Genomic DNA, 26,894 nt, shown 5'->3' with positions numbered 1-26,894 from the left:
GAAAGAACTGAAAACTGCTGTTCACAAATGCTCTCCATCCAACCTCACTGAGCTCGAGCTGTTTTGCAAGGAGGAATGGGAAAAAATGTCAGTCTCTCGATGTGCAAAACCGATAGAGACATACCCCAAGCGACTTACAGCTGTAATCGCAGCAAAAGGTGGCGCTACAAAGTATTAACTTAAGGGGGCTGAATCATTTTGCACGCCCAATTTTTCAGTTTTTGATTTGTTAAAAAAGTTTGAAATATCCAATAAATGTCGTTCCACTTCATGATTGTGTCCCACTTGTTTTTGATTCTTCACAAAAAAATACAGTTTTATATCTTTGTTTGAAGCCTGAAATGTGGCAAAAGGTTGCAAAGTTCAACGGGGCCGAATACTTTCGCAAGGCACTGTATATAGTGGTCTTTCAATAGGGTACATCAGGAAAATGGGGTTGAGTGAGAAATAAATGTAGATTGGTGATACAAACATCACATTATAAATAAAGATTATAATGTTGATAATATATACAATATGTAGGTAAAACATGTAGGAGCGTTTCAACACTACATTACTGCAGATTGTGTCATCTTTAAAAAATAAAACAACATGTAACTGAAAAATAGCATCTGATTAATAGCAATAATAATAACACCATTAATAACACTAGAGGTAGCAGCTGATTACAGTCTTCTATTCTCACTGAACATTTCAACATCGTTCTCTCAGGGAGGGTCCTGTATTGCATGTGAGATTCAGGAGATGGATGATCTCGTCTTCATCATATCCAGCCGATGCCTGTCAGCCCTCTGTTCTGACAGCCCAAAGTGTCTCCAATGCAACTGCAGCCACAAGTGCTTTTCAGTGGCGACAGGGGTGTCACAGCAGACAGGTAACACATGCACACAGACACTATACACACACACACACACACACACACACACAAATATTCATATGAACCAATGCACACACACACTGTATATTCATACACCCAAATGTGTGTAAAAAAAAAATCACACACACACACACACACACGCAGTCTCTCTCTCGGACACAAACTCACTGGACACTGAGCATCATATATTTTATCTTTTTACATCAGTCTTTCCATCCAAGTCACCTAGTCCATCAGAGTAGAGGCTTTCAGAGAACCAGACAGACAGAGAGGGATGAGAGGAGTCCTCTGGAGGACTACAGCCAAGTCTCTTTTCTCCTTCTGTTCCTCTCAGGTTCCCCTGTTACATCCCTCTGCCGTGTCCTGCTCCAGGTTCCTGGCACACCTGAAGACCAAGACACTGTCCCGCTGACTCACAGGGACTCTTCATGCCTGGACAACCCCATAATAACCCTCTTCACCCTGCACCTCTCCCTGTCTGTCCAACTCCTCTTGATGTCCTGTCCTATTAGCCCACAGGGCCATGTAAGACCCAACTCCCCCTGACAGTGTCACACTTCTAGCTGTGCTGTTGCTGTGCTGTGTGGGAGGGGCCTGTCTATCTGTAGAGTCTACTGGGCTGGCAGTGTAGCCAGGTTGAGGTGGGACTGTGAGAAGGTGCTCAGGGGCCAGGGGCAGCAGGGCAGGGAGCTGGCTGCCTGGCTCAGGACTGGTAGAAGTGGTGGTAGTGGTGGTGGTGTTCATGGTGGTGATGATGCTCGTGCCTCTGAACCATCTGGGCCAGCCCTCCTTCATAGAGTCGCACACTGGGTAGGACCCTCACCTGCTCCTCCACCACAGGCCCCACTGGAGCCCCCAGGGCCCGGGACTGCTGCTGGCCCTCCTTGGCCCTCTGCTTGTGCCTGCGGTAGGGGGCTGAGGACTGGTGAGAGGGGGCCTGGCTGGGTAGGGCCGGGGGAGGTGGGGCCCCTCTGCTCCTCATCACCCTGCCCGTGGTGGTCTGTGTGGGGTGTGTCCGGCTGTGGGTCTTGGGGGAGCGCAGGGCGTGTTTACCTGAGTCTTTACTCGGTCGTGGGGGACAAAGGGTGTCAGGGCCTGGGGCGGCGCTGCTCTCCATGGCCACCTGTGAGCGACGGTGGTGGGAGTAGGTGTGGCCATTCTCTGGTTCATGAGAGCGAGACCTGGTCTGGTTCGATGGTCGGGTCTGTGGCTCTGCTTTCACAGGCTCTGTGGTGGGGGCTGGAGAGGGGAGAAATATAAGTCAGGATAAATAACCCATAATGGGTCAATTGATACATCAATAACTTCACTGAAAGACAGAAGTTCGTAACTCATAAACGTTAAAATTACCAGTTCCAATACTTTTGTAATACCTCTTCATTTTTTTCTGCTTTCTTTTTTTCTAGAGGGGGGGGGGGGGTCACACTAAAAAATAATACCATCAACACAGACATTTAAACAAAAGCAGCCCCATATTAAACATAATTGAATTCACTTCATGATGAGGCTTGGCCCCTAAAGACATTGCATTGTGCCCTGGTGGGTCCAGATGTTTTACTGGCCAGACCAACCTGCCTGCCTCCAAGCAGGTGCTGGGGTAATGAAGGCCTCTATGTTTTACTGGCCAGACCAACCTGCCTGCCTCCAAGCAGGTGCTGGGGTAATGAAGGCCTCTATGTTTTACTGGCCAGACCTACCTGCCTGCCTCCAAGCAGGTGCTGGGGGTAATGAAGGCCTCTATGTTTTACTGGCCAGACCTACCTGCCTGCCTCCAAGCAGGTGCTGGGGGTAATGAAGGCCTCTATCTGGACACAGCTTCAAAGTACCGCGGTGCTGTGATCAGTCAGTACCTCTAGTCTCCAATCTGTCCATCATCGGCCCTAGTCCCCCCCCATCCTTCTGGCTTTCTACCCCCCCCCGGACCAGCCCACCTGGGCCAGCTCACCTGCTCCAAAGCGGGATGTGTAATTCTCGATGCCGGCCAGGTCTAGGTAGTGGTTCCTGCGCTCCAGGTTCTCATCCACACAGTGGCGCTGGCAGCCCTGACTCTGACCCTGCTGGATCAGAACCTGGTGCTGGATAGTGTGGTGGTCACTGTGATGGCGCCTGGAGGGGAGAGAGATGCGACTTTACAACAGCTTGAAGCAGTTTTTTAGCTCTCTTAGATGCATTGCAAAACATACATTCTGTCGGTGTCAAAATAAAGATTGTTATTAGTGTCAAAGATGTACAGATGTACATTATTGTCTTGTAAACCTTGCTGCAGGTTGTAGAACATATGTTACCTGAGGAGGGCTCGAGACTTCTTCTCTGAACCTTTAAGGTCTTCAATGCACTTGTCAGTCTTCGTTCTGGGGTGGGGCATGTCTGTGAGAGAGCAGGACATTATCAAAAAGAGCAGCCACACACACACACAATTTATCTCAGAAGAAAGAAACCTTTGTTCACTGCCTTTTACTTTGAAGATCTATAAAAGACAAAAAACAACGCTTCATTTATTTACTCCAGGTCTCATAAGACACAAATAAAAAATATATACAGTACCTGTCAAAAGTTTGGACACATCTTCTCATTCAAGGGTTTTTCTTAATTTGTACTATTTTCTACATTGTAGAATAATAGTGAATACATTTTAAAACTATGAAATAACACATATGGAATCATATAGTAACCAAAAAAAAGTGTTAAACAAATCTAAATATATTTGAGATTCTTCAAAGTGGCAACCCTTTGCTTTGATGACAGCTTTGCACATCCCTGGCATTCTCTCAACCAGCTTCACCTGGAATGCTTTTCCAACAGTCTTGATGGAGTTCCCACATATGCTGAGCACTTGTTGGCTGCTTTTCCTTCACTCTGCAGTCCAACTCATCCCAAACCATCACTCTCCTTCTTGGACAAATAGCCCTTACACAGCCTGGAGGTGTGTTGGGTCATTGTCCTGTTGAAAAACAAATGATAGTCCCACTAAGCGCAAACCAGATGGGATGGTGTAATGCTGAAGAATACTGTGGTAGCCATGCTGGTTAAGTGTGCCTTGAATTCAAAATCAATCACAGTGTCACCAACATAGCAACCCCACACCATCACACATCTTCCTCCATGCTTCACGGTGGGAACCACACATGCAGAGATAATCTGTTCACTCTGCATCTCACAAAGACATGGCGGTTAGAACCAAAAATCTCAAATTTGGACTCATCAGACCAAAGGACAGGTTTCCACCAGTCTAATGTCAATTGCTCATTTTTCTTTGCCCAAGCAAGTCTCTTGTTCTTAGTGTCCTTTATTAGTGGTTTCTTTGCAACAATTCGACCATGAAGGCCTGATGCAGTCTCCTCTGAACAGTTGATGTTGAGATGTGTCTGTTACTTGAACTCTTTCTGAGGCTGGTAACTCTAATGAACTTATCCTCTGCAGCAGAGGTAACTCTGCGTCTTCCATTCCTGTGGCGGTCCTCATGAGAGCCAGTTTCATCATAGCGCCTGATGTTTTTTGCGACTGCACTTAAAGAAACTTTCTTGAAATTTTTTCGGGTTGACTGACCTTCATGTCCTAAAGTAATGATGGACGGTCGTTTCTCTTTCCTTATTTGAGCTGTTCTTGCCATAATTTGGACTTGGTCTTTTACCAAATATGGCTATCTTCTGCTTACCACCCCACCCCTACCTTGTCACAACACAACTGATTGGCTCTAACGCATTAAGGAAAGAAATTCCACAAATTAACTTTTAACAAGGCACACCTGTTAATTGAAAAGCATTCCAGGTGACTACCTCATGAAGCTGGTTGAGAGAATGTGCAAAGCTGTCAAGGCAAAGGGTGGCTATTTGAAGAATCTCAAATATAAACTATATTTAGATTTGTTTAACACTTTTTTGGTGACTACATGATTCCATATGTTATTTCATAGTTTTGATGTCTTCGCTATTATTCTACAATGTAGAAATAGTAAAAAGAAAGAAAGAAAAAGAAAGAAAGAAAGAAAAACCCTGGAATGAGAAATTGTGTCCAAACATTTGACTGGTACTGTATATATAACCCAGAGTTTATTAATGAAGTAAGATATGTTGTGGTTTGAAATTAGCATGAAAACAGCCAGCTAATGGTTTGTTTTCAAAGCCTGCTTCTTTTGAATCACTTGACGTTATAAATAGCCCCAACAACAGGAAGTAAACAAACAGGGCATCATATTTTGTAGCAATTTTTTATTTATTCTCAATACTTGTTTATCAAGTCGTCAGTTAGAAAAGTTACATTGAATGTAGCTATATTTTACCGACAGCTCTGAGAAGTGGGGGGTGAGGGAGAAGAAGAAACACTGGAGAAAAATAAAATGGCTGTGGTTATCAAAAGGAGTTGGTGCATCTCTTAAGGTTTCTTTCAGAGTATTTGAAGGCACTGGGGGGTTCTCAGCTCTGTCACTACTCCCATCATTAAAAATGAACCCCATTGTGCCGGAGAGATAGGCAGAGAGAGAGAGAGACAGAGAGAGAGAGAGAGACAGAGAGAGAGAGACAGAGAGACAGAGAGACAGAGAGAGAGAGAGACAGAGAGACAGAGAGACAGAGAGACAGAGAGACAGAGAGACAGAGAGACAGAGAGACAGAGAGACAGAGAGAGAGAGAGAGAGAGAGACCGAGAGAGACCGAGAGAGACCGAGAGAGACCGAGAGAGACCGAGAGAGACCGAGAGAGACCGAGAGAGACCGAGAGAGACACCGAGAGAGACCGAGAGAGACCGAGAGAGACCGAGAGAGACCGAGAGAGACCGAGAGAGACCGAGAGAGACCGAGAGAGACCGAGAGAGACCGAGAGAGACAGAGAGAGACAGAGAGAGACAGAGAGAGACAGAGAGAGACAGAGAGAGACAGAGAGAGACAGAGAGAGACAGAGATAGAGAGATAGAGCGAGAGGAGTCTGACATGCCTGAAGCAGGTGCCTTTCCGCATGACAATAAACAAGACTCTGGATGTGCTGACAGCAGAACAGTCTAGTAGGGGAGCTCAAAGAACACCGCTCCTCTCTCCTCCCCCTCCATCTCCCCCTTCTGGTCCCCCGTCTGCCTCATCCTCCCTCCCTCCCAGCCCTGTGATCCTCCCCCAGCCTGGTGGTTACCTGCGGTGCCCTGTGTGCAGCTCTGCCAGCGCTGGCTGGAGTCGGGGGCCACGGAGAGCTTGACCCGCAGTGTCTTGCTGCTGCTGGGAGAATGGTTGACCGACGTGTCCACCACCTCATAGATGGTGTGGAGCAGGCTGGTGATGTCCTGAGGGGGGGTCTGAGTTAGTGCACAGCCGACAACTCAGTTATTGTAGTCTGTCTAACATGTTACAGGAAAACAGGAGAGATGAAGAGAAGAACATGCAGAGTTGTCAGTTGTTTTATTTCAGTGTTCCACCTGTAAAGTAATCAGGCAGGGAGAACAAAGCGGGAGTACAAAGATGGGATAAATGCATGACAAGATATGTCTGGGAGGTGGGAGGAGAAGTGCTAAAAGATGAACTGATGCACAACCCACTCTATAGCAGCTCTGCTCTTAATAGATAGAGTCTTCATTACCCTTTCTCTCTGTAGGCTTTTTATGGTGGTTAGTGTAACTTTGGCAGTGGTTCAATTAAGAGCTTTTAAAAGTATTATCTCCCTCTCAGTATCTCTCTCTTTCTCGCTCTTTGAAAGAGTTGAGTAGCTGAAGGCCATAGCACAGACCTTTGCCCCAGGGATAAGAGTCAGACATAAACAGAATAAGAAAGAGAAAGAGAGGAAAATAAGAGGGAAAATCCTGTAGGAGAGACAGAAAGGCCGAATAACATCCACACACAAAATCAGTGAGCACAGAGCAGACATCTGAAATCTGCACTCACATAAGTCTTTAAAAGCCTGTTTGGGAAGAGAGCAACATGAACATCCACAGATGGATCAATAGCATAGTATGTTTAATTATACATATTTCAAGTCTTGTTAGCATTTTCCCTCTGAAGGTAATTACTGCATTTCTACTAATGTTCCCTGGACTGTCACTGCCGAGAAAAGGTGCTTACAAAACCACTCAGAAATTAGGACCTTTTTGGGCCTGTTAGCCTAGCTTCTGCTCTCGCTCCTCTAAAACATCCAAATGCCTGCATTCCTATTGCCTTGCCTCTCTCTCAATGCAACATAAAGGCCTATTATGAGCTCTTTGGGGACTGGCTCCAGATACCGTTTCAAACGCTAAGACGTAAAAAAAAGCTTCCTATGTCACTTTTAGTTTTCCATTTTTTCATACGTCTGAAGAAATAAAGAAAGGGAGCTGGAGAAGAAAGCTATTTCCTTCTTCTTCTTTTTGTGTGAGCTGCCGCCTGCCGTCTCATGTGCCGCGGGGCCATGGGCGATGCCAAAGAAACTGGAGATCCAACCATCCCACCACACAGAGGACGGCTTCAGTCTCTTCACACCGTTTCAACTCAGCTCTCCAAAAATACAGGCCTCTCTGACTGCACTGCTCAGATCTTTACAAGGCAGAAGCCAGCCACTAGGTATCTATCGCTGGGAAGGAAAAAGTCTCTTTGGTTCCTAGTGGCTGTATTATTGAAATGGATGAATGTAACTTCATCTGGTTGTGTCTCCCTTAGTCTATGTATGTGTATGTGTGTATTAGTTTGAAAGAGGAAACGATCATGGGCGGGGAAAAAGGAAAGTGCCCTGTTATGTGTTAGAGTATGTTTGAATATAAAATGTGTTTGAACCCTTACCTCTCTGGTGACCTTGCCATTGTTGTCAAAATCATACAGCGTGAACGTCCACTCCTGTCTGTTGTCTTCCTCTACAGAGACGGCACACTCAAGCTCCTGAAACGAATCGCATTGCAATTGACGTTTTAATAAATTCACGACTGTGTGTGCAAGTGTGCCTCCTTCCATCCCTGAAAGAGTATTAATATTGTCGCTCTAGTTTTTCCCAGAAGCACTAATAAATGGTCCATGTTGGTGGTTCACAGTTAAACTTCACACTCACTTCAAACTGGAGCTGTTTCTGTGTGCCTGTGCGCGCCTGGCTCGCTCTCCCCTGCATCTTCTCCTCCACACAGCAACTGTCCACCGTCTTCTCCGGGGGCAGAGCCACTGTAAGAACACACACGCAACCAAATGATCAAATACAAGTTTACTGGTCGCGTACACAGTTTAGCAGATGTTGTAGCAGGTGCAGCAAAATGCTAATGCTACTAGCTCCTAACGATGCAGTAAAATGTAAAAAAAATGTAAGGAAAGAAAATACAAAAAAGACAAATCATTAACGGCGAATCTGATTAACAACCCAAAGAGCACTGTAGCAGTAATCAGATGCAAACTATATGTATGTACACCGGGAGAATGTACACAGGATCAACTAAGAATGATATTTACAGCAGTAGATATGTACAACAGTAGATATGTACAACAGTAGATATATTACAGTAAGCTACATCAAGAATCCAGTGTATAAATAAGCATAAGGCACAGACACAAAATACTCCGGGGCTTGGATGCACATCATTGCCATGGGAAAGTGCTAGCATAGCCCCAGGAATGGGAGAGGAGGTGGAGGAATAGAACATGGAACTGAACAGACACAACATGCCCTACATGCCAAGAACAGGACATGATGCTACTGTATAATGTGGCTTAAGATATTACATTCTAAAGTGGGAACATCATCTGATCTGAACATCAAAGAACCCCGTGGGAGCCCTGCCTCGGTCTCTGTGCCCACTGTAGCTGAGCTCATAATGCTGGATGTTTCACTGAGTATTATAGCTTCCAGACATATAGTCCAGACAGACAGCGTCCATAGGGAGGCCTCACCTCGTCTGTCACACACACATCCTATTCCACCGCTACGCACATCCTCATCAACAGTAGGCCCCAACTACAGTATCAAACCTGTATAGTGTATGTCAGCCCACCAACATCTCCTACTGTAACATGTCACAGTCCTTTCATATCCTCTCATCACATCCGAATCCAACTAAAACCTCAGATGTTTCAGACCTGGGTACTACAAATGAAAAAGAGACTGATAGGCCAAGGGCAGAGGCCATGAACTATTTACGGAATAGGGTGGCATTTCATTGGGACGCAGTTGGTGGCCATTTGGTTTTGCGTGTGCTCCTGCCCAACCAATCAGGAGATGGCTGGGTTACTACGCGCGCGCGCGCACACACACACACACACACACACACACACACACACACACACACACACACACACACACACACACACACACACACACACACACACACACACACACACACACACACACACACACACACACACACACACACACACACACACACACACACACACACACCTCCCCCCCAAACCCCTCCCCCCTGTTGCACTTTGAAGTTCCATTCTCAAACCTTTTGGCCGAGGATCAGACCAGCCGGCTGTAAAACAGAATCACTAATTAATTAAGCCAAGTCAAATCTGAAACAGCGTTTGTTGTGGTCGCCAAAGGAGCAGACAGACAGACACAACAGCCTCATTCTCTTTCCTCCGTATCCAAGCAGATCAAAGAGAGAGGAACATGTCTGTCCAGTCTCCCGTCCCCTCGGCTGCAGGCACAATGAAAGGCAGCATCCTGGGGAGCAAAAACTTTTTGGAGGAGGAAAAAATAACCCTGTCTTTTGATCATCACAGATGCTCAAAGGTACCATTGTGCCGTGCGGGGTGGGGGGGTGGAGTCTGTTGCGTAACAAGCCCAATGTGGAGATGGTGATGCTTATCGCCAGGCTAATTAAAAGACCCAGAGGAATAGGCTATGTCCCAGAGTGCACCCTATTCCTTATGTCGACATAATCTGCTATCTTCCTCTCAGACTGACCCCCTAATCACTGAAATACAGTCAGCCTGCTCTTTAGAGGGGAACTAAATGCTGGTGATCTGAAGGGAGGGGGAGGAGGGACTCGCACTATGCCATCATGCCTGATCCAACAGGCCTGACATAACACACACACACACGCTGTCACACACGACCGCTGTCATACACTCTCAGCTTTCAACTCTGTGTGGTTGGTCTGAGAGTCAAGCAAGTGTGACCTGACACAAAGATACAGGTTTATACAGCTGATTGGGACTTCTAAGCCTCACTTAATGGCCTTGTGAAAACTACATTTGAAAAGGCACGGAGGATGTATCTGCAAGATCCAAAGAGTCAAAACACACTACCATCTTGGATCCCTTTTGCTTCATCACCGCTTTGCAATTTTGCCAGCAAGCTATTTTTTAATCCTCACAAACTTTATTTGAAAATGCTTACTGAAGCCCTGAGGAAAGACAAGCTTTTATCTGTGCTTTGGTCTAACGATCATCTGTAACCTCTCTCTGGCTCTCTATGTCTGTCCCTTTCCCCTTCAACAAACCACTTTCTTTCCAGGGTTATAAAGAATCAAGAAGCCGGAATGCTCCATAAGGGCTTTCATTCAAGTTAAAATGTGATTTAAGAAATCTGTTAGTGAACCCTCAGGTCTGAAGAAGAATTGCACCAAACGGTAATCAAGACCTACTTTGATAATAAGTTGTCTCTTATAAGTTCTGACTGAAATGTACCACAAATAGTACTTTTACAGAGTCTGTAAGAAAACCATGGTGTCTACTCTTCTGAGAATGAGGGGAGGAGAAAGGAAGCAAGATGGCTCCTAAGCGGACACAGGGAGGGATTTTGACATGAACAAGGTGTGGTGTGAATGGTCATTTAACGTTACCATAATTACATGTTCTATAATAGGTTTATTTATATCGCTTTTCACCAGGTCTTAAGGTACTTGTATATGGTGATTTTTATTTTACCTTTTTTTTTACCTATTTAACTAGTCAAGTCAGTTAAGAACAAATTCTTATTTCCAATGACGGCCTAGGAACAGTGGGTTAACTGCCTTGTTCATGGGCAGAACAACAGCTTTTTACCTTGTCAGCTCGGGGACTCGATATTGCAACGTTATGAGGACCAAAGCATACCTGGCCCACCCCTTAAAATAAACCAGCCTGAACTAGCTCAAATCAACGACAAAACTAGCCAGCCGAGACACCCTGACCCACATATCTGGCCTGGTCCCATCCCAGTCTCCCCTGCAGCCAGTTAAGTAGCACAACAGAGCTCTGGGCTGGTCCCATTCCAGTCTCCCTGCTGCCAGTTAGGTAGCACAACAGAGCTCTGGTGCTCTTTTCCAGCTCAGTTCAGATGAAGGGGGATGCCTTTCCTCCCGATTCCTTAATTAAGGATCACAACACACAGGGGGAAAACAGAATAGATGGAGGTGGATTGCAAAGCACAGAGGGGGAAAGGAGGGCCAGGTGAGAGAAAGGGGGGAGGAAAGGAGAAGGAAGGTAAAGGGGGAGAGGGGGACTGGGGGAGGGGTTCCATACATCCCCCTCAGCACATTTGAGGAGCTTAGTGGGGGGAGGGGGGGTGTCCTACCTTCTAAACGGTAATGTTCATCACTGATTCCCTCTGCACACGCCTTGTCCAACACATCCTGGAGAAAGAGAAACATTCAGACACATTTATTTTAGTGTATTTGTCACGGACCAAGCACAACAAATATATATTCCACCAGATTTAGCTACAGAGTTTATTTCCATGTTTGTTGTCATACATACAGTAAAGATGAACAGTATAGTCACCATATAAACAAACTATTCTAGATGGACACTGGAGATATACATTAGAGCCGCCAATACATACTGACACGGCTAAATCCAAATGACACTATTCAGCTCTATATATTTAGAGCTCGTTTGACAACTGTGAGTTGAAGCTGAGCAGAGCCAGAAAATTAGAGAAGACAGTACTGTAATTGAAGAATCTAAACAGAGTGAGCGTATGACTGACTGTCACTGACACACAGTACTGGAGTTGGTCAAAGAACGGCCTCAAATCACTGGTCACAATCACACTCTTCCTGTGGGGAATTGTGGGTTGTCTGTGAGGTTATTTCCGTGACGGGGTCTATCGTCATTGGGGGTAGCGATACGCTGGTGGGATTGTTTTTTCAGTCCACCCGACCCCCTCTCCTCTCCTGGCAGCAGTGTCTGTGAGTGCATACCAATGGGACTGCGTGATATGTGAGCACAGGGCTTAACCATGGAAAATGCCAACTCAGGTGTCTCTGGCATTACAGTCATCTGGCCCAATAACCATTACACACACACACCCCTGATCTGAGAGTTCTCTTTCACACACACATCAGAAAAAGCTCTCTCTCTGGCATTGACACATATACTACTGAAAACACTCTCATTCCACAAGATTACACAGATATAAACCTAGACATACACTAACTACATGATAAACACAGCAATCAAATCAAAAACCACTAAAACAACACCTGAGCTGCTTGATCTAGTCCACGTGGAGCTACTAGCTCTCTCAGTGTCTCCCCCTCTATCTCTGTAGATCTCTCCCCCCTCTCTGTATCGCTCTCTCCGTGTCTCCCCTCTCTCTGTAGATCTCTCCCCCTCTCTGTATCGCTCTCTGTGTCTCCCCCTCTCTCTCTGTAGATCTCTCCCCCCTCTCTGTATCGCTCTCTGTCTCCCCCTCTCTCTGTGTAGATCTCTCCCCCCTCTCTCTGTATCGCTCTCTGTGTCTCCCCCTCTCTCTGTGTAGATCTCTCCCCCCTCTCTGTATCGCTCTCTCCGTGTCTCCCCCTCTCTCTGTAGATCTCTCCCCCTCTCTGTATTGCTCTGTGTCTCCCCCTCTCTCTCTGTAGATCTCTCCCCCCTCTCTGTATCGCTCTCTGTCTCCCCCTCTCTCTGTGTAGATCTCTCCCCCCCTCTCTCTGTATCGCTCTCTGTGTCTCCCCCTCTCTCTGTGTAGATCTCTCCCCCCTCTCTGTATCGCTCTCTGTGTCTCCCGTCCTGTATCGCTCTCTGTGTCTCCCTCTCTCTCTCTGTAGATCTCTCCCCCCTCTCTGTATCGTTCTCTGTGTCTCCCCCTCTCTCTGTGTAGATCTCTCCCCACTCTCTGTATCGCTCTCTGTGTCTCCCCCTCTCTCTGTGTAGATCTCTCCACCCTCTCTGTATCACCCTCTGTGTAGATCTCTCCCCCCTCTCTGTATCGCTCTCTGTCTCCCCCTCTCTCTCTGTGTAGATCTCTCCCCCTTCTCTGTATCACTCTGTGTCTCCCCCTCTCTCTCTGTAGATCCCCCCCCCTCTGTGTCTCCCCCTCTCTCTGTAGATCTCTCCCCCCTCTGTATCGCTCTCTGTGTATCCCCCTCTCTCCTCTGTATCGCTCTTTGTCTCCCCCTCTCTCTCTGTAGATCTCTCTCCCCTCTGTATCGCTTTCTGTGTCTCCCCCTCTCTATAGATCTCTCCCCCCTCTGTATCGCTCTCTGTGTCTCTCCCTCTCTGTGTCTCCCCCTCTCTCTCTCTGTAGATCTCTCCCCCCTCTCTCTATTGCTCTCTGTGTCTCCCCTCTCTCTCTCTATAGATCTCTCTCCCCTCTCTGTATCGCCCCCTCTCTCTCTGTAGATCTCTCCCCCCTCTCTGTATCGCTCTCTGTGTCTCCCCCTCTCTCTGTGTAGATCTCTCCCCCCTCTCTCTGTATCGCTCTCTGTGTCTCCACCTCTCTCTCTGTGTAGATCTCTCCCCCTCTCTGTATCGCTCTCTGTGTCTCCCCCTCTGTATCGCTCTCTGTGTCTCCCCTCTCTCTCTCTATAGATCTCTCTCCCCTCTCTGTGTCTCCCCCTCTCTCTCTGTAGATCTCTCCCCCCTCTCTGTATCGCTCTCTGTGTCTCCCCCTCTCTCTCTGTAGATCTCTCCCCCCTCTCTGTATCGCTCTCTGTGTCTCCCCCTCTCTCTCTGTAGATCTCTCCCCCCTCTCTGTATCGCTCTCGGTGTCTCCCCTTCTCTCTCTGTAGATCTCTCACGCCTCTCTGTATCGCTCTCTGTGTCTCCCCCTCTCTCTCTGTGTCTCTCCCTCTCTCTCTGTATCGCTCTCTGTGTCTCCCCCTCTCTCTCTGTGTAGATCTCTCCCCCCTCTCTGTATGGCTCTGTGTCTCCCCCTCTCTCTCTTTGTACATCTCTCCACCCTCTCTGTATCACCCTCTGTGTAGATCTCTCCCCCCTCTCTGTATCGCTCTCTGAGTAGATCTCTCCCCCTCTCTGTATCGCTCTCTGTGTCTCCCCCTCTCTCTGTAGATCTCCCCCCTCTGTGTCTCCCCCTCTCTCTCTCTGTAGATCTCTCCCCCCTCTGTATCGCTCTCTGTGTCTCCCCCTCTCTCTCTGTGTAGATCTCACCCCCCTCTCTGTATGGCTCTGTGTCTCCCCCTCTCTCTCTGTAGATCTCCCCCCTCTGTGTCTCCCCCTCTCTCCTCTGTATCGCTCTTTGTCTCCCCCTCTCTCTCTGTAGATCTCTCTCCCCTCTGTATCACTCTCTGTGTCTCCCCCTCTCTCTCTGTGTAGATCTCTCCCCCTTCTCTGTATCACTCTGTGTCTCCCCCTCCCTCTCTGTAGATCTCCCCCCCTCTGTGTCTCCCCCTCTATCTGTAGATCTCTCCCCCCTCTGTATCGCTCTCTGTGTCTCCCCCTCTCTCCTCTGTATCGCTCTTTGTCTCCCCCTCTCTCTCTGTAGATCTCTCTCCCCTCTGTATCGCTTTCTGTGTTTCCCCCTCTCTCTATAGATCTCTCCCCCCTCTGTATCGCTCTTTGTCTCCCCCTCTCTCTCTCTCTGTAGATCTCTCCCCCCTCTGTATCGCTCTCTGTGTAGATCTCTCCCCACTCTCTGTATCGCTCTCTGTGTCTCTCCCCTCTCTCTCTGTGTAGATTCCCCCCCCCCCCTCTCTGTATCGCTCTCTGTGTCTCCTCTCTCTCTATAGATCTCTCTCCCCTCTCTGTATTGCTCTCTGTGTCTCCTCTCTCTCTATAGATCTCTCTCCCCTCTCTGTATCGCTCTGTCTCCCCCTCTCTCTCTATAGATCTCTCTCCCCTCTCTGTCTCCCCCCCTCTCTCTATAGATCTCTCTCCCCTCTGTATCGCTCTGTGTCTCCCCCTCTCTCTCTGTAGATCTCTCTCCCCTCTGTATCGCTCTGTGTCTCCCCCTCTCTCTCTGTGTAGATCTCTCCCCCCTCTCTGTATCGCTCTCTGTGTCTCCCCCTCTGTATCGCTCTCTGTGTCTCCCTCTCTCTGTAGATCTCTCCCCCTCTCTGTATCGTTCTCTGTGTCTCCCCCTCTCTCTGTGTAGATCTCTCCCCACTCTCTGTATCGCTCTCGGTGTATCCCCTTCTCTCTCTGTAGATCTCTCCCGCCTCTCTGTATCGCTCTCTGTGTCTCCCCCTCTCTCTCTCTGTGTCTCCCCCTCTCTCTCTGTATCGCTCTCTGTGTCTCCCCCTCTCTCTCTGTGTAGATCTCTCCACCCTCTCTGTATCACCCTCTGTGTAGATCTCTCCCCCTCTCTGTATCGCTCTGTGTCTCCCCCTCTCTCTCTGTGTAGATCTCTCCACCTCTCTGTATCGCTCTCTGTGTCTCCCCCTCTCTCTCTGTGTAGATCTCTCCACCTCTGTGTCTCCCCCCTCTCTCTCTGTAGATCTCTCCCCCCTCTGTATCGCTCTCTGTGTCTCCCCCTCTCTCCTCTGTATCGCTTTCTGTGTCTCCCCCTCTCTCTCTATAGATCTCTCCCCCCTCTGTATCGCTCTCTGTGTCTCCCCCTCTCTGTGTCTCCCCCTCTCTCTCTGTAGATCTCTCCCCCCTCTGTATCGCTCTCTGTGTAGATCTCTCCCCACTCTCTGTATCGCTCTCTGTCTCCCTCTCTCTCTGTATATCTGTCCCCCCTCTGTATTGCTCTCTGTCTCCCCCTCTCTCTGTAGATCTCTCCCCCCTCTCTGTATTGCTCTCTGTCTCCCCCTCTCTCTGTAGATCTCTCCCCCCTCTCTGTATCGCTCTCTCTGTGTAGATTCCCCCCCTCTCTGTATTGCTCTCTGTGTCTCCCCCTCTCTCTGTAGATCTCTCCCCCTTTCTGTATCGCTCTCTGTGTCTCCCCCTCTCTCTCTATAGATCTCTCTCCCCTCTCTGTATCGCTCTCTGTCTCCCCCTCTCTCTCTATGGATCTCTCTCCCCTCTGTATCGCTCTGTGTCTCCCCTCTCTCTCTGTAGATCTCTCCTCTCTGTATCGCTCGCTGTGTCTCCCCCTCTCTCTCTGTAGATCTCTCCCTCTCTCTGTATCGCTCTCTGTGTCTCCCCCTCTCTCTGTAGATCTCTCCCCCTTTCTGTATCGCTCTCTGTGTCTCCCCCCCTCTCTCTAAAGATCTCTCCCCCCTCTCTGTATCGCTCTCTTCGTGTCTCCCCCTCTCTCTCTGTAGATCTCTCCCCCCTCTGTGTCTCCCCCTCTCTCTCTGTATATCTCTCCCCCTCTCTGTATCGCGCTCTCAGTGTCTCTCCCCTCTCTCTCTGTAGATCTCTCCACCCTCTCTGTATCGCTCTGTGTCTCCCCCTCTCTCTCTGTAGATCTCTCCCCCTCTCTGTATCGCTCTCTGTGTCTCCCCCTCTCTCTGTGTAGAGCTCTCCCCCCTCCCTGTATCGCTCTGTGTCTCCCCCTCTTTCTGTAGATCTCTCCCTCCTCTCTGTATCGCTCTCTCAGTGTCTCTCCCCCCTCTCTGTATCGGTCTCTGTGTCTCCCCCTCTCTCTGTGTAGAGCTCTCCCCCCTCTCTGTATTGCTCTCTTTGTCTCCCCCTCTCTGTAGATCCCCCCCCCCTCTCTGTATCGCTCTGTGTCTCCCCCTCTTTCTGTAGATCTCTCCCCCCTCTCTGTATCGCTCTCTCAGTGTCTCTCCCCTCTCTCTCTGTGTGTAGATTCCCCCCCCTCTCTGTATCGCTCTCTGTGTCTCCCCCTCTCTCTCTATAGATCTCTCTCCCCTCTGTATTGCTCTGTGTCTCCCCCCCTCTCTCTCTGTAGATCTCTCTCCCCTCTCTGTATCGCCCTCTGTCTCCCCCTCTCTCTCTCTGTAGATCTCTCCCCGTCTCTGTATCGCTCTCTGTGTCTCCCCCTCTCTCTCTGTAGATCTCTCCCTCTCTCTGTGTCTCCCCCTCTCTCTCTGTAGATCTCTCCCCCTCTCTCTCTATAGCTCTCCCCCCTCTCTGTATCGCTCTCTCTCTGTGTCTCCCCCTCTCTCTCTGTAGATCTCTCCCCCCTCTCTGTATCGCTCTCTCTGTGTCTCCCCCTCTCTCTCTGTAGATCTCTCCCCCTCTCTGTATTGCTCTCTTTGTCTCTCCCCCTCTCTCTCTGTAGATCTCTCCCCCCTCTCTGTGTCTCCCCCCCTCTCTCTCTCTCTGTATATCTCTCCCCCTCTCTATCGCGCTCTCAGTGTCTCTCCCCTCTCTCTGTGTAGATCTCTCCCCCTCTCTGTATCACGCTCTGTGTCTCTCCCTCTCTCTGTGTAGATCTCTCCCCCCTCTCTGTATCGCGCTCTCAGTGTCTCTCCCCTCTCCACTCTGTGTTAAAGAGGGCGGTTTATGAGAGTGAGAACGTGTAGGAGAGATTAGGGTTTAATCCAGTAGAGAGGTAGAGTTCAGCTGGTGTGATCCTAGCCCAGTCAGCCTAGTAGAGCAGCTCTGCAGTGTACCCAGTGGGGTGGCACCTCAGGAGGAGTATACACCACATCACTGGCTGACTGACTGACTAACTATAGTGCACTAAATATGGAGTAGGGTGCCATTTGGGACACAGCTTGACAGAGGTTGTCTGAATCATTAAAACCTCCTCAAGATGTAGCCAGGTTCCTCTCTCCCCCATGGAGCTGAAACCTTACCAGCCTGCTATTTAAACTAGGCCCAAACTAATATGGTCAGGCCCAAAAGAAGCCAGCCCAGGAGATAAAAATCAGACACTGAGTGTGTGGAAGAATTGAGAGTAGAGATGGAGATAGGAGGGAGTGGGCGGTGGGGCGAGAGTTATATGAAGTAGTGTTGTGTTGCTGCTTAAGCACTCAGCCCCTGCTTTGCCTTTGCGAGGCAGCCAGCAGAGCAGTCTGCAGCAGACAGGGTAAGTAACAGGAGAGGCTCTCCATGTGTACGCTGCTTTAAAAGATATCCCTGGCCAACACAAGAACACACTCGGAGACCTCAATATCGCAACACTGCTGAAATCCTGCTGCCAGCACACATCTGTAGCGCATTTCTGAATGCCTCGTACTTACAGGTCCTCAGCAGGGGGCTCTGAATCTTGTACAGATTTAGCTGTACTATGTAGCACGTGTGTGTGCGAGTGTGAGAGAGAGACGGAGACAAAGAGAGAGAGAGCTGCAGTCGGATGGCTGTCCCTGAGTGGCGTCAGGGCTGTCTCTGCAGGTCAGGCAGAGTTCTTCAGGTCAGAGGAGGAGGGCTCTGGAGCGCCAGCTGACAACTTAATTGTCAGCAGTACTGCAGCCAGCATTGGCACCACAGCCACAGAGCTCCAGGTCTACAGTACTCTTCACAATTAAGGTCCAGGCCTGTACAGTAACCCCAGCCCAGGACCCAACCCAGGACCCAGCCTCCTTCTATAAACCCCCAGAAAAATCACCCCTCAATCAACATTCCTCCAGCCTCTCTCTCACCAGGGTTTGTGCTCTGAAATTAAACAACGAAGGTGGCTGGGTTTTAGATACAATGAGCAACATCCCTCCAACCAAACTCTCAAAGTACACACTCTCTCTATCACACGCACATGTGGTATTGAGTCCAGCACATTTTCTGTTTTTGATGAATGACACAAAATGAAGGGATTAGCCAAGAACATGAGAACAGGGGAAAGAGGAATGTGCTAATTGGTTGTTGTCTGTGATGATGGATGACAGCAGTATTATTAGTATGCTGGTGTTACTCCAGGATCTGCTCTTGGCATCTCTGCTTAATGTTTTTATACATTCAGTAAAAAAAAACGGATTATTTTTTTCAGCTCTCTCTCTCGTTTCTCTCTCTCTCGTTTCTCTCTCTCCCACTGAGAGAGCGATACAGAGAGGGGGGAGAGATCTACACAGAGAGAGGGGAGAGACACAGAGAGTGATACAGAGAGGGGGGATTGATCTACACAGAGAGAGAGGACGGGTAGCCTACTCTCACCAAAGAGGTCTTAGAAACCTTGAATAAGGGTTTCAAATTTGGGGAAATTACACTCAAATTGTTTTATATTATTGACATTTTGTCAGGAAATGCAGTTCCGTCTCAGGGTCTGCTGTGGTTGCACAGCCTTTCCTCTACAGGGGTCACTCACTTAATCCCTTGTTTCTCGCTCTCTCTCTCGCCTCCCTCCCCCCCCACGTCTCCCTCGCCTCCCTCCCCCCCCACGTCTCCCTCGCCTCCCTCCCCCCCCACGTCTCCCTCGCCTCCCTCCCCCCCACGTCTCCCTCGCCTCCCTCCCCCCCACGTCTCCCTCGCCTCCCTCCCCCCCACGTCTCCCTCGCCTCCCTCCCCCCCACACGTCTCCCTCGCCTCCCTCCCCCCCACACGTCTCCCTCGCCTCCCTCCCCCCCACACGTCTCCCTCGCCTCCCTCCCCCCCACACGTCTCCCTCGCCTCCCTCCCCCCCACACGTCTCCCTCGCCTCCCTCCCCCCCACACGTCTCCCTCGCCTCCCTCCCCCCCCACACGTCTCCCTCGCCTCCCTCCCCCCCCACGTCTCCCTCGCCTCCCTCCCCCCCCACACGTCTCCCTCGCCTCCCTCCCCCCCCACGTCTCCCTCGCCTCCCTCCCCCCCACGTCTCCCTCGCCTCCCTCCCCCCCACGTCTCCCTCGCCTCCCTCCCCCCCCACGTCTCCCTCGCCTCCCTCCCCCCCCCACGTCTCCCTCGCCTCCCTCCCCCCCCCACGTCTCCCTCGCCTCCCTCCCCCCCCACGTCTCCCTCGCCTCCCTCCCCCCCCACGTCTCCCTCGCCTCCCTCCCCCCCCACGTCTCCCTCGCCTCCCTCCCCCCCCACGTCTCCCTCGCCTCCCTCCCCCCCCCACGTCTCCCTCGCCTCCCTCCCCCCCACACGTCTCCCTCGCCTCCCTCCCCCCCACACGTCTCCCTCGCCTCCCTCCCCCCCACACGTCTCCCTCGCCTCCCTCCCCCCCACACGTCTCCCTCGCCTCCCTCCCCCCCACACGTCTCCCTCGCCTCCCTCCCCCCCACACGTCTCCCTCGCCTCCCTCCCCCCCACACGTCTCCCTCGCCTCCCTCCCCCCCACACGTCTCCCTCGCCTCCCTCCCCCCCACACGTCTCCCTCGCCTCCCTCCCCCCCACACGTCTCCCTCGCCTCCCTCCCCCCCACACGTCTCCCTCGCCTCCCTCCCCCCCACACGTCTCCCTCGCCTCCCTCCCCCCCACACGTCTCCCTCGCCTCCCTCCCCCCCCACACGTCTCCCTCGCCTCCCTCCCCCCCACACGTCTCCCTCGCCTCCCTCCCCCCCCACACGTCTCCCTCGCCTCCCTCCCCCCCCACGTCTCCCTCGCCTCCCTCCCCCCCCACGTCTCCCTCGCCTCCCTCCCCCCCACGTCTCCCTCGCCTCCCTCCCCCCCACGTCTCCCTCGCCTCCCTCCCCCCCACGTCTCCCTCGCCTCCCTCCCCCCACGCCACGTCTCCCTCCCCCCCACGTCTCCCTCCCCCCCCACGTCTCCCTCGTCTCCCTCCCACGTCTCCCTCCCCCCCACGTCTCCCTCGCCTCCCTCCCCCCCCCACGTCTCCCTCCCCCCCCCCACGTCTCCCTCCCCCCCCCCCACGTCTCCCTCGCCTCCCTCCCCCCCCCCCACGTCTCCCTCGCCTCCCTCCCCCCCCCCCACGTCTCCCTCGCCTCCCTCCCCCCCCCCCACGTCTCCCTCGCCTCCCTCCCCCCCCCCCACGTCTCCCTCGCCTCCCTCCCCCCCCCACGTCTCCCTCGCCTCCCTCCCCCCCCCACGTCTCCCTCGCCTCCCTCCCCCCCCCACGTCTCCCTCGCCTCCCTCCCCCCCCCCACGTCTCCCTCGCCTCCCTCCCCCCCCCACGTCTCCCTCGCCTCCCTCCCCCCCCCACGTCTCCCTCGCCTCCCTCCCCCCCCCCACGTCTCCCTCGCCTCCCTCCCCCCCACGTCTCCCTCGCCTCCCTCCCCCCCACGTCTCCCTCGCCTCCCTCCCCCCCACGTCTCCCTCCCCCCCACGTCTCCCTCGTCTCCCTCCCACGTCTCCCCCCCCCCCACGTCTCCCTCCCCCCCACGTCTCCCTCGTCTCCCTCCCCCCCACGTCTCCCTCCCCCCCACGTCTCCCTCCCCCCCACGTCTCCCTCGTCTCCCTCCCACATCTCCCTCCCCCCCACGTCTCCCTAGTCTCCCTCCCACATCTCCCTCCCCCCCACATCTCCCTCCCACTCCCTCGCCCCATCAAAAGACCTGACCGCTAAATGGCAGGAGGAATATGATAAGAGAAACAAACAGAACTAGGCAGAAAGAATCATTTGAAGTTTATTTTCTCTCCTACTTTTTAGAATGTGCCGTTCGGAGAACTGGGCAATTCGACAAACACTCAAAATGTTTAAACTCCTCTGGTCCTGGCAGTGAAGTGACAATGTCTCTCGTTCTTTCTTTCATGTCCTTGTCCCAAAGGAACAATAAGGCCACTCTCTTTGTCCAGCAGCTCCAGGGCCTGTTGTGGTCCAGTCAGCAGGCTTTAATGGAGCTACAATAACACTTTCAGTGAGGCTCAGGTCCTCGCCTCCTCACCAGGCAGGCAGAGGGCTGGACCAGCTTTATTCAGCGCTATGAAAATTAAGTTTAATCCCCTGAACCTCACTTCTGACTCTGGTGGTGACACACTGAGCACTCCATTGTCTTCAGCCCCTCCCTGCCACCTCAGCATCTCCATTTAGATCAATGGAGGACCTGGCCCAGACCCGCACCCCTCAGGCCCGCACCCCTCTCTGTGGGACTGACTGCTCTTTTCTTCCTGGGGAGCTCATAGGGACCCCACAGCTCCCATGTTTGAGGATTAGGGAATGGGGATACTGACTAGTGACCTCTGTCCTCTTTAAGGGGGTTCTAAAAAAGGTTTAGGACTTGTTTTTGTTCATTGGTGGATTCTTGGCTGGCTCGATAGATTTCACACAGGATGCTTACTGATTTTTTTTAATTCACATTTCAAAGTTGTTTCATCCTCTCAGCTTCAGGGCCAATGTGGGCTTCAACACACAAGTGACGTTACCAAAGAAGAATTTATTCTATTCTTAAAATGTTTTTCAGTGATTGCATCTTTTGTTCATCCAACCTTTATTCTTTATCTTCAATGACCGTGTTTTCCACTGGCTAAGCATGGTAATCAGCTGACCTTAAAAGAGCCATCCATCTTGACCTGTCGTCTCAGGCCAATGAGCCAATCACAGGCCTGTCTGGTGACCTATGTGGGGTCAAGGGTCACAATAGGAGTGCAGCTTAAGGCAAACAGAGTCAGGGACAAGGCCAAGAGCTGCACCACTTTGATCATCTCAAGTAGATCTCAATGAACACTGCCTCTTCCTGTATCTTTCATACCTTCAGTAACCGTCTTCCATACTATATATGCTAATCAAATGTGCTTCACTGGTCTAACTCTATACAAAACAAAAAAAGTGAAGGCCCAGCTGCTCATTTGAGAAATAGTCGAGGAGAATGAATTGCTCAGATGATGAACATTGCGCGAGACTGTACGTGTAAAAGGTCTTTTGGCTTTTTTTCTGTGTGTTCACGACTGGTGTTATGGAGTGTTTATGAAGGTTTTACGAAGACTACAGTGAAGTGTCACTTTCCCAGCTCTGCAGAACGTATTTGGGCGCTACTCCAGAGCATCATGAAACGCTGTAAGCAAAATGAACAAGCCTCTTTCCTCCAATGCTTGGGACAACCAAAAACAATTTTCCAGACATGATGTTTAATGTTCTGTGGAATCCAAAGTTTAAAGCATTTTGCTTTCAACAGGAGCCAGACCCTTCAGAGCATTTTCTCTTCTGGGCTTGGAGGATGGAGGATTGTATGGCCCCAGTGTGTTTTAAAGTTGTTAAAGCCCCTTCACAGAAAGTGATTTATTCCTAGAGCAGCATAAGACAGGAACACAGTGTGACTATGCTGCATTACAGCATCCCAGCTAGCTTCATCAGTACTGGACAGGCTGCCCGCTCCGTCTACTAGGGTTGTTTGATTTGGCCTTTGAATCAAAATGGCCGACCCACGTCAATGAGACACATTAATATGGATTTGAAAAAGGGAAAATAAAGGAAAACCCAGATTTGCGTATTTACAAATAATAATATTTAAGAAATAACATTGGTTATATTGAGAGTTTAAGTGAGCCAAGAGAGCCAAGGAACCACTGACTGCTGGGGTGAAGAGCAAATCATAGACTGACTGAAGTTTGGCAAGTTATGGCATGAGGTTGCCATGGGGGCCCGCCAGCCTTACCCAGGCACTGTGTTCACAGACAGACTGTGTGTGTGTGCATAAGTGCGTGTGTAATTGCATGTGCGTGTGTGTTTGTTTGTGTGTGACCGTGTGGTTGTGAGCGCATTCAGTGTATGAGTGCGTGTGTAACTACCATGTGTGTTTACGTGTGTAAGTGTAGGTTTGTGGAAAGTCCTACAAGGTCCTGGTCTCAACGCTGTCTGCCTCCACCCAACACAGGCGGCTGACAATTTAAGCGGGCGGCCGACGACAGCTCCCCCTGATCGTGCGCCAGCCAACCAGCCAGCCAGGGCGCAGGGTTAGGTGGAGGCAAGCCGGAGGCCTCGGGAGCAGTGTTACTAGTTACTGGCAATCCTTCAAAACCCAGGAAAAATCTCATTATGAGAGTGAAGCGTTGGGTTGGGAGCCTCACGCTGCTCTCTGCTCTGCTCTCCCAGGCAGTGCTGGAACTGGAGAACACCTTCAGGTCTGACATTTAGACTGGAGCAAGACAGGCCCACGATGCCGAGCAGGGAGGGAAACAACACATGGAAGGCCATTTAGGGAACGTGAGGAAGACAACAGAGTGAGGAAGAAAAACAGAGCGAGGAAGACGAGAGAGGGGAGAACGAGGGAATGGTTGGTAGCCATATCGTTCTGGTTGTCTGTCAGTTCGGCCTGCTTGGTCCTTTTGACAGAGAGACACAGAGGATCACAGCCCATAGGCCTCACCCAAAACCAAGAGGAAATGTAACCTTTATTTAATTATGCAAGTCAGTTAAGAACAAATTCTTATTTACAATGATGGCCTACACCAGCCAAACCCAAACGACGCTGGGCAAATTGTGAGCCGCCCTATGGGACTCTAAATCACGGCCGGTTGTGATACAGCCTGAATATGAACCAGGGTGTCTGTAGTGACACCTCTAGCACTGGGATGCAGTGCCTTAGACTGCTGCACCATTTGGGAGCCCAGGTTTTAAAAAAGGAAAGGGGTTTTAAGTGTAAAAATTGTCCGGGTGATATCGGTCTACAGAAACTAAGCTCCTCTCAGCCATGGCCACATGTCAGAGTCAAGACAGGGTTATGAATAACCTAAAGAAAAACACACCATTGCGAACATCTGAAATATATAAATTAAATTCATAAATGAAAGAAATCAACTAAAAATGCTTGTTTTTAAAGCCAAGACATTGCCGAACTAAAACAACAAAACGTATATTGGTTTTAGGGCTGCACATGAGCTTAAGGTGTAGTGTTACAGAAGCAGGACCTGGAGAGGAAATGCCCCTCCCCTCTCCGCCCCCAACAGAGTAAGCTGATACACTGTGGAGGCTGGTTCAAAGGTTTGGGTCTGGTGCTGTGACTATATCCTTGAGAAGGGGGATCTGGATCAGAGTTAAAAAGTGCAGTGACCCTTTTAATTGTGTGGTACTGTTTGGAAAAACAGAGGGCATCAGACACCAGATTCGAACTAGGTTGAAAACTGAGTCAAATGGGGTTGAACTACATGGACTTGTCCTATAATAAATGCAAATTTGTGTTTTCTGCTGCCATAATGAACACGACCCAATGTGAACCGCTCCTCCTCCTCACTTGTCTCTACCCGACATTTAACAGTCAGACTGGGCGGCAAGTACCGACAAAACACAACGTTTTGAAATGGTTCCAAGATAGAAAGTGTTGTTGTGAGGTAGTGAACAGAGCACTGCCTCTAAGCATGGCTTCGAAAAGGATCGGTTTGCACACCTGAAATTAAGAACTCAGATAATCATATACCGTAGCGAACCTGGCAGGAGACAAAGACACATCTACCAGGGAGGAGAAAGCAGACAGACAATTATTGTGCAACACATCTGTTAGAACAGCCATCTCTGTGTGCATGTGTGTGTGTTGACTAAACATAATGTAGGTGTCTGCATGTAGAACTATGAGCCAGAACCAGAGAGACCTGTTCTGTTGTTGTTCAACTGTGAAGAGCCTATCCTCTCGGGCCAAAACATCTGATGATACTTTGAGGTATTTCTTGGGTTCCCTCCAAAATCATAGATACTTGGACGGACTCCAACATCATAGATCTTTATTATGCATAACTGCATAAAAGCAGAGGAGAGGCCGTTTGACATGCCAAGAAAAGAGATATCTGTTTTCTTTTACAATGCTATTTGATACACAACTGAACGTTTTTGCTGATATCAAAGCATGTCAAGGCAATCCGAGGTTTGATCTTGAGGTCCTTTTCAACTTGTGAGCCAAGTTCAGTCTGATCAGATAAAACCCTCAAGGAAACAAAGAATGTTTCCTTGAACTCTAACTGGACCATTACAACTCACTGACTGAACACCAGGTCGCCCGTTTGAAACGCCATGCTAGACGGTCCGAGGATGACGGTGGCTAATTGGACACTTCTGAAGGAGCAGAGTGGACCAGGCACCTTCATTGCAGTCGGCGAGGTTACGGTGCAGACTCTGCGGCCCCATGCCCGACACTGCTTACTCACAGCACACCCACTTGTCTTCCCTTCCTGCCTGTGACCCAGGAAGGAAATTATTGCCACAGGCTGGGGATTCGTCAGCAGTCAGTCAGCCAGTCAGGTTGGAGGAAGCTGCCTTATGGTGCGTATGGTATGCAGTGAGCAGCACCAGGGCTCGGTGATGGCTACGCTGGGCTGGATAGGAGAGGTGGAGGGGCCTGGAAGGATGCATGCCAGCAGGCTTACCATCTTATCTCTAGTTAACTGGACAGGTCACACAGACAGCTCGCTCCTCTCTCAACACTGGGAAGGGGGAAAAAGTTGTGATTGGAGGAGCTGTGGTGTCCAACCTCATGGATTCATGCTGGTATGTTTAGTGACATTTGGTGTGTCTGTGCAGACCAACTGCATAACATAGCCAAATGTGATGCCTTTGGATCCCAGATTTCACTCATGGGCCTGGAGAGAGAAAATTGTGTGCATGAGCATTGGCGTGCTTGCTTGCATGTGTGCCCGTCTACATGAATGCAGCTCTGTTGACAGCCCCCCAGAAGACTCCTCCCCTAATGACTGGCTCTGGCTTTTATAGTCTGATTGTACACAACCTGCCCATCATTCATTTTCACCAAGTCAGATTAACATTGCTGGTCACATTACCTCATCAAAGGCTTCCCCCTAAAAGGCTCAGTAGAATATTAGTGGAGATTTACAGCCCTCATTTCTGTACTTCAGAAACATGCTGATTTGAGCTAATCTCCCTCCTTCCCTCTTTGTGGTTCATGTGTGAAGTTAGCCAACGCTTTAATAACCCATTTACAAAACCTTTACACCTGCAAAGATAATCTTTTACAGCTCTGCTAGCTTGCTAACCCCTTCAGCAACACACACCACTGTAACCTGCCTGTTTCTCAAGGCATAAAGCAAGGTATTTATTAGGGCTTTGAAAAATATGTAACCACAGCAATTAGCTTTTATCAGGCTGTTTATCAAACGAGTGTCTCATAGAGAGGAGAAAATGGCTGCTTGATCAAGGGTCTTTAAAGCTCATGTTATTCTGCAGTTGGTTCCCCCCAGCCCAGCAGCAGAGAAGGTGTTCATGGAGATACAGTAGATAGACCATATGAACTCCAGGTGGACTGCTCTCTCGCTCTCAATTCAATGGGCTTTATTGGCATGGGAAACATATGTTTACATTGCCAAAGCATGTG

At 50.1% G+C, this 26,894-nt stretch overlaps 1 protein-coding gene across 1 annotated transcript in view; it reads right to left on the bottom strand.

The window, feature by feature from the left end:
- Nucleotides 1-291: 291 nt before the first annotated feature.
- The window catches only part of LOC110526967 (protein naked cuticle homolog 1-like), a 38,234-nt gene continuing 11,631 nt past the window's right edge, over nt 292-26,894 (bottom strand). The window contains exons 4-10 of the mRNA XM_036980977.1: nt 11,308-11,365; nt 7,867-7,973; nt 7,605-7,700; nt 5,995-6,142; nt 3,163-3,244; nt 2,823-2,983; nt 292-2,116 (exon numbers count right to left, since the gene is read on the bottom strand). Of these exons, the coding sequence (XP_036836872.1) occupies nt 1,581-2,116; nt 2,823-2,983; nt 3,163-3,244; nt 5,995-6,142; nt 7,605-7,700; nt 7,867-7,973; nt 11,308-11,365 (1,188 nt within the window). The 3' untranslated portion in view covers nt 292-1,580. The remainder of the gene's footprint in view (nt 2,117-2,822; nt 2,984-3,162; nt 3,245-5,994; nt 6,143-7,604; nt 7,701-7,866; nt 7,974-11,307; nt 11,366-26,894) is intronic.

Source organism: Oncorhynchus mykiss, chromosome 6 (assembly GCF_013265735.2).
Source record: "Oncorhynchus mykiss isolate Arlee chromosome 6, USDA_OmykA_1.1, whole genome shotgun sequence".
NCBI classification, from domain to species: domain Eukaryota; kingdom Metazoa; phylum Chordata; class Actinopteri; order Salmoniformes; family Salmonidae; genus Oncorhynchus; species Oncorhynchus mykiss.
The sequence above is the reverse complement of the archived record's forward strand: the minus strand, read 5'-3'. Positions and strand labels throughout refer to the sequence as shown.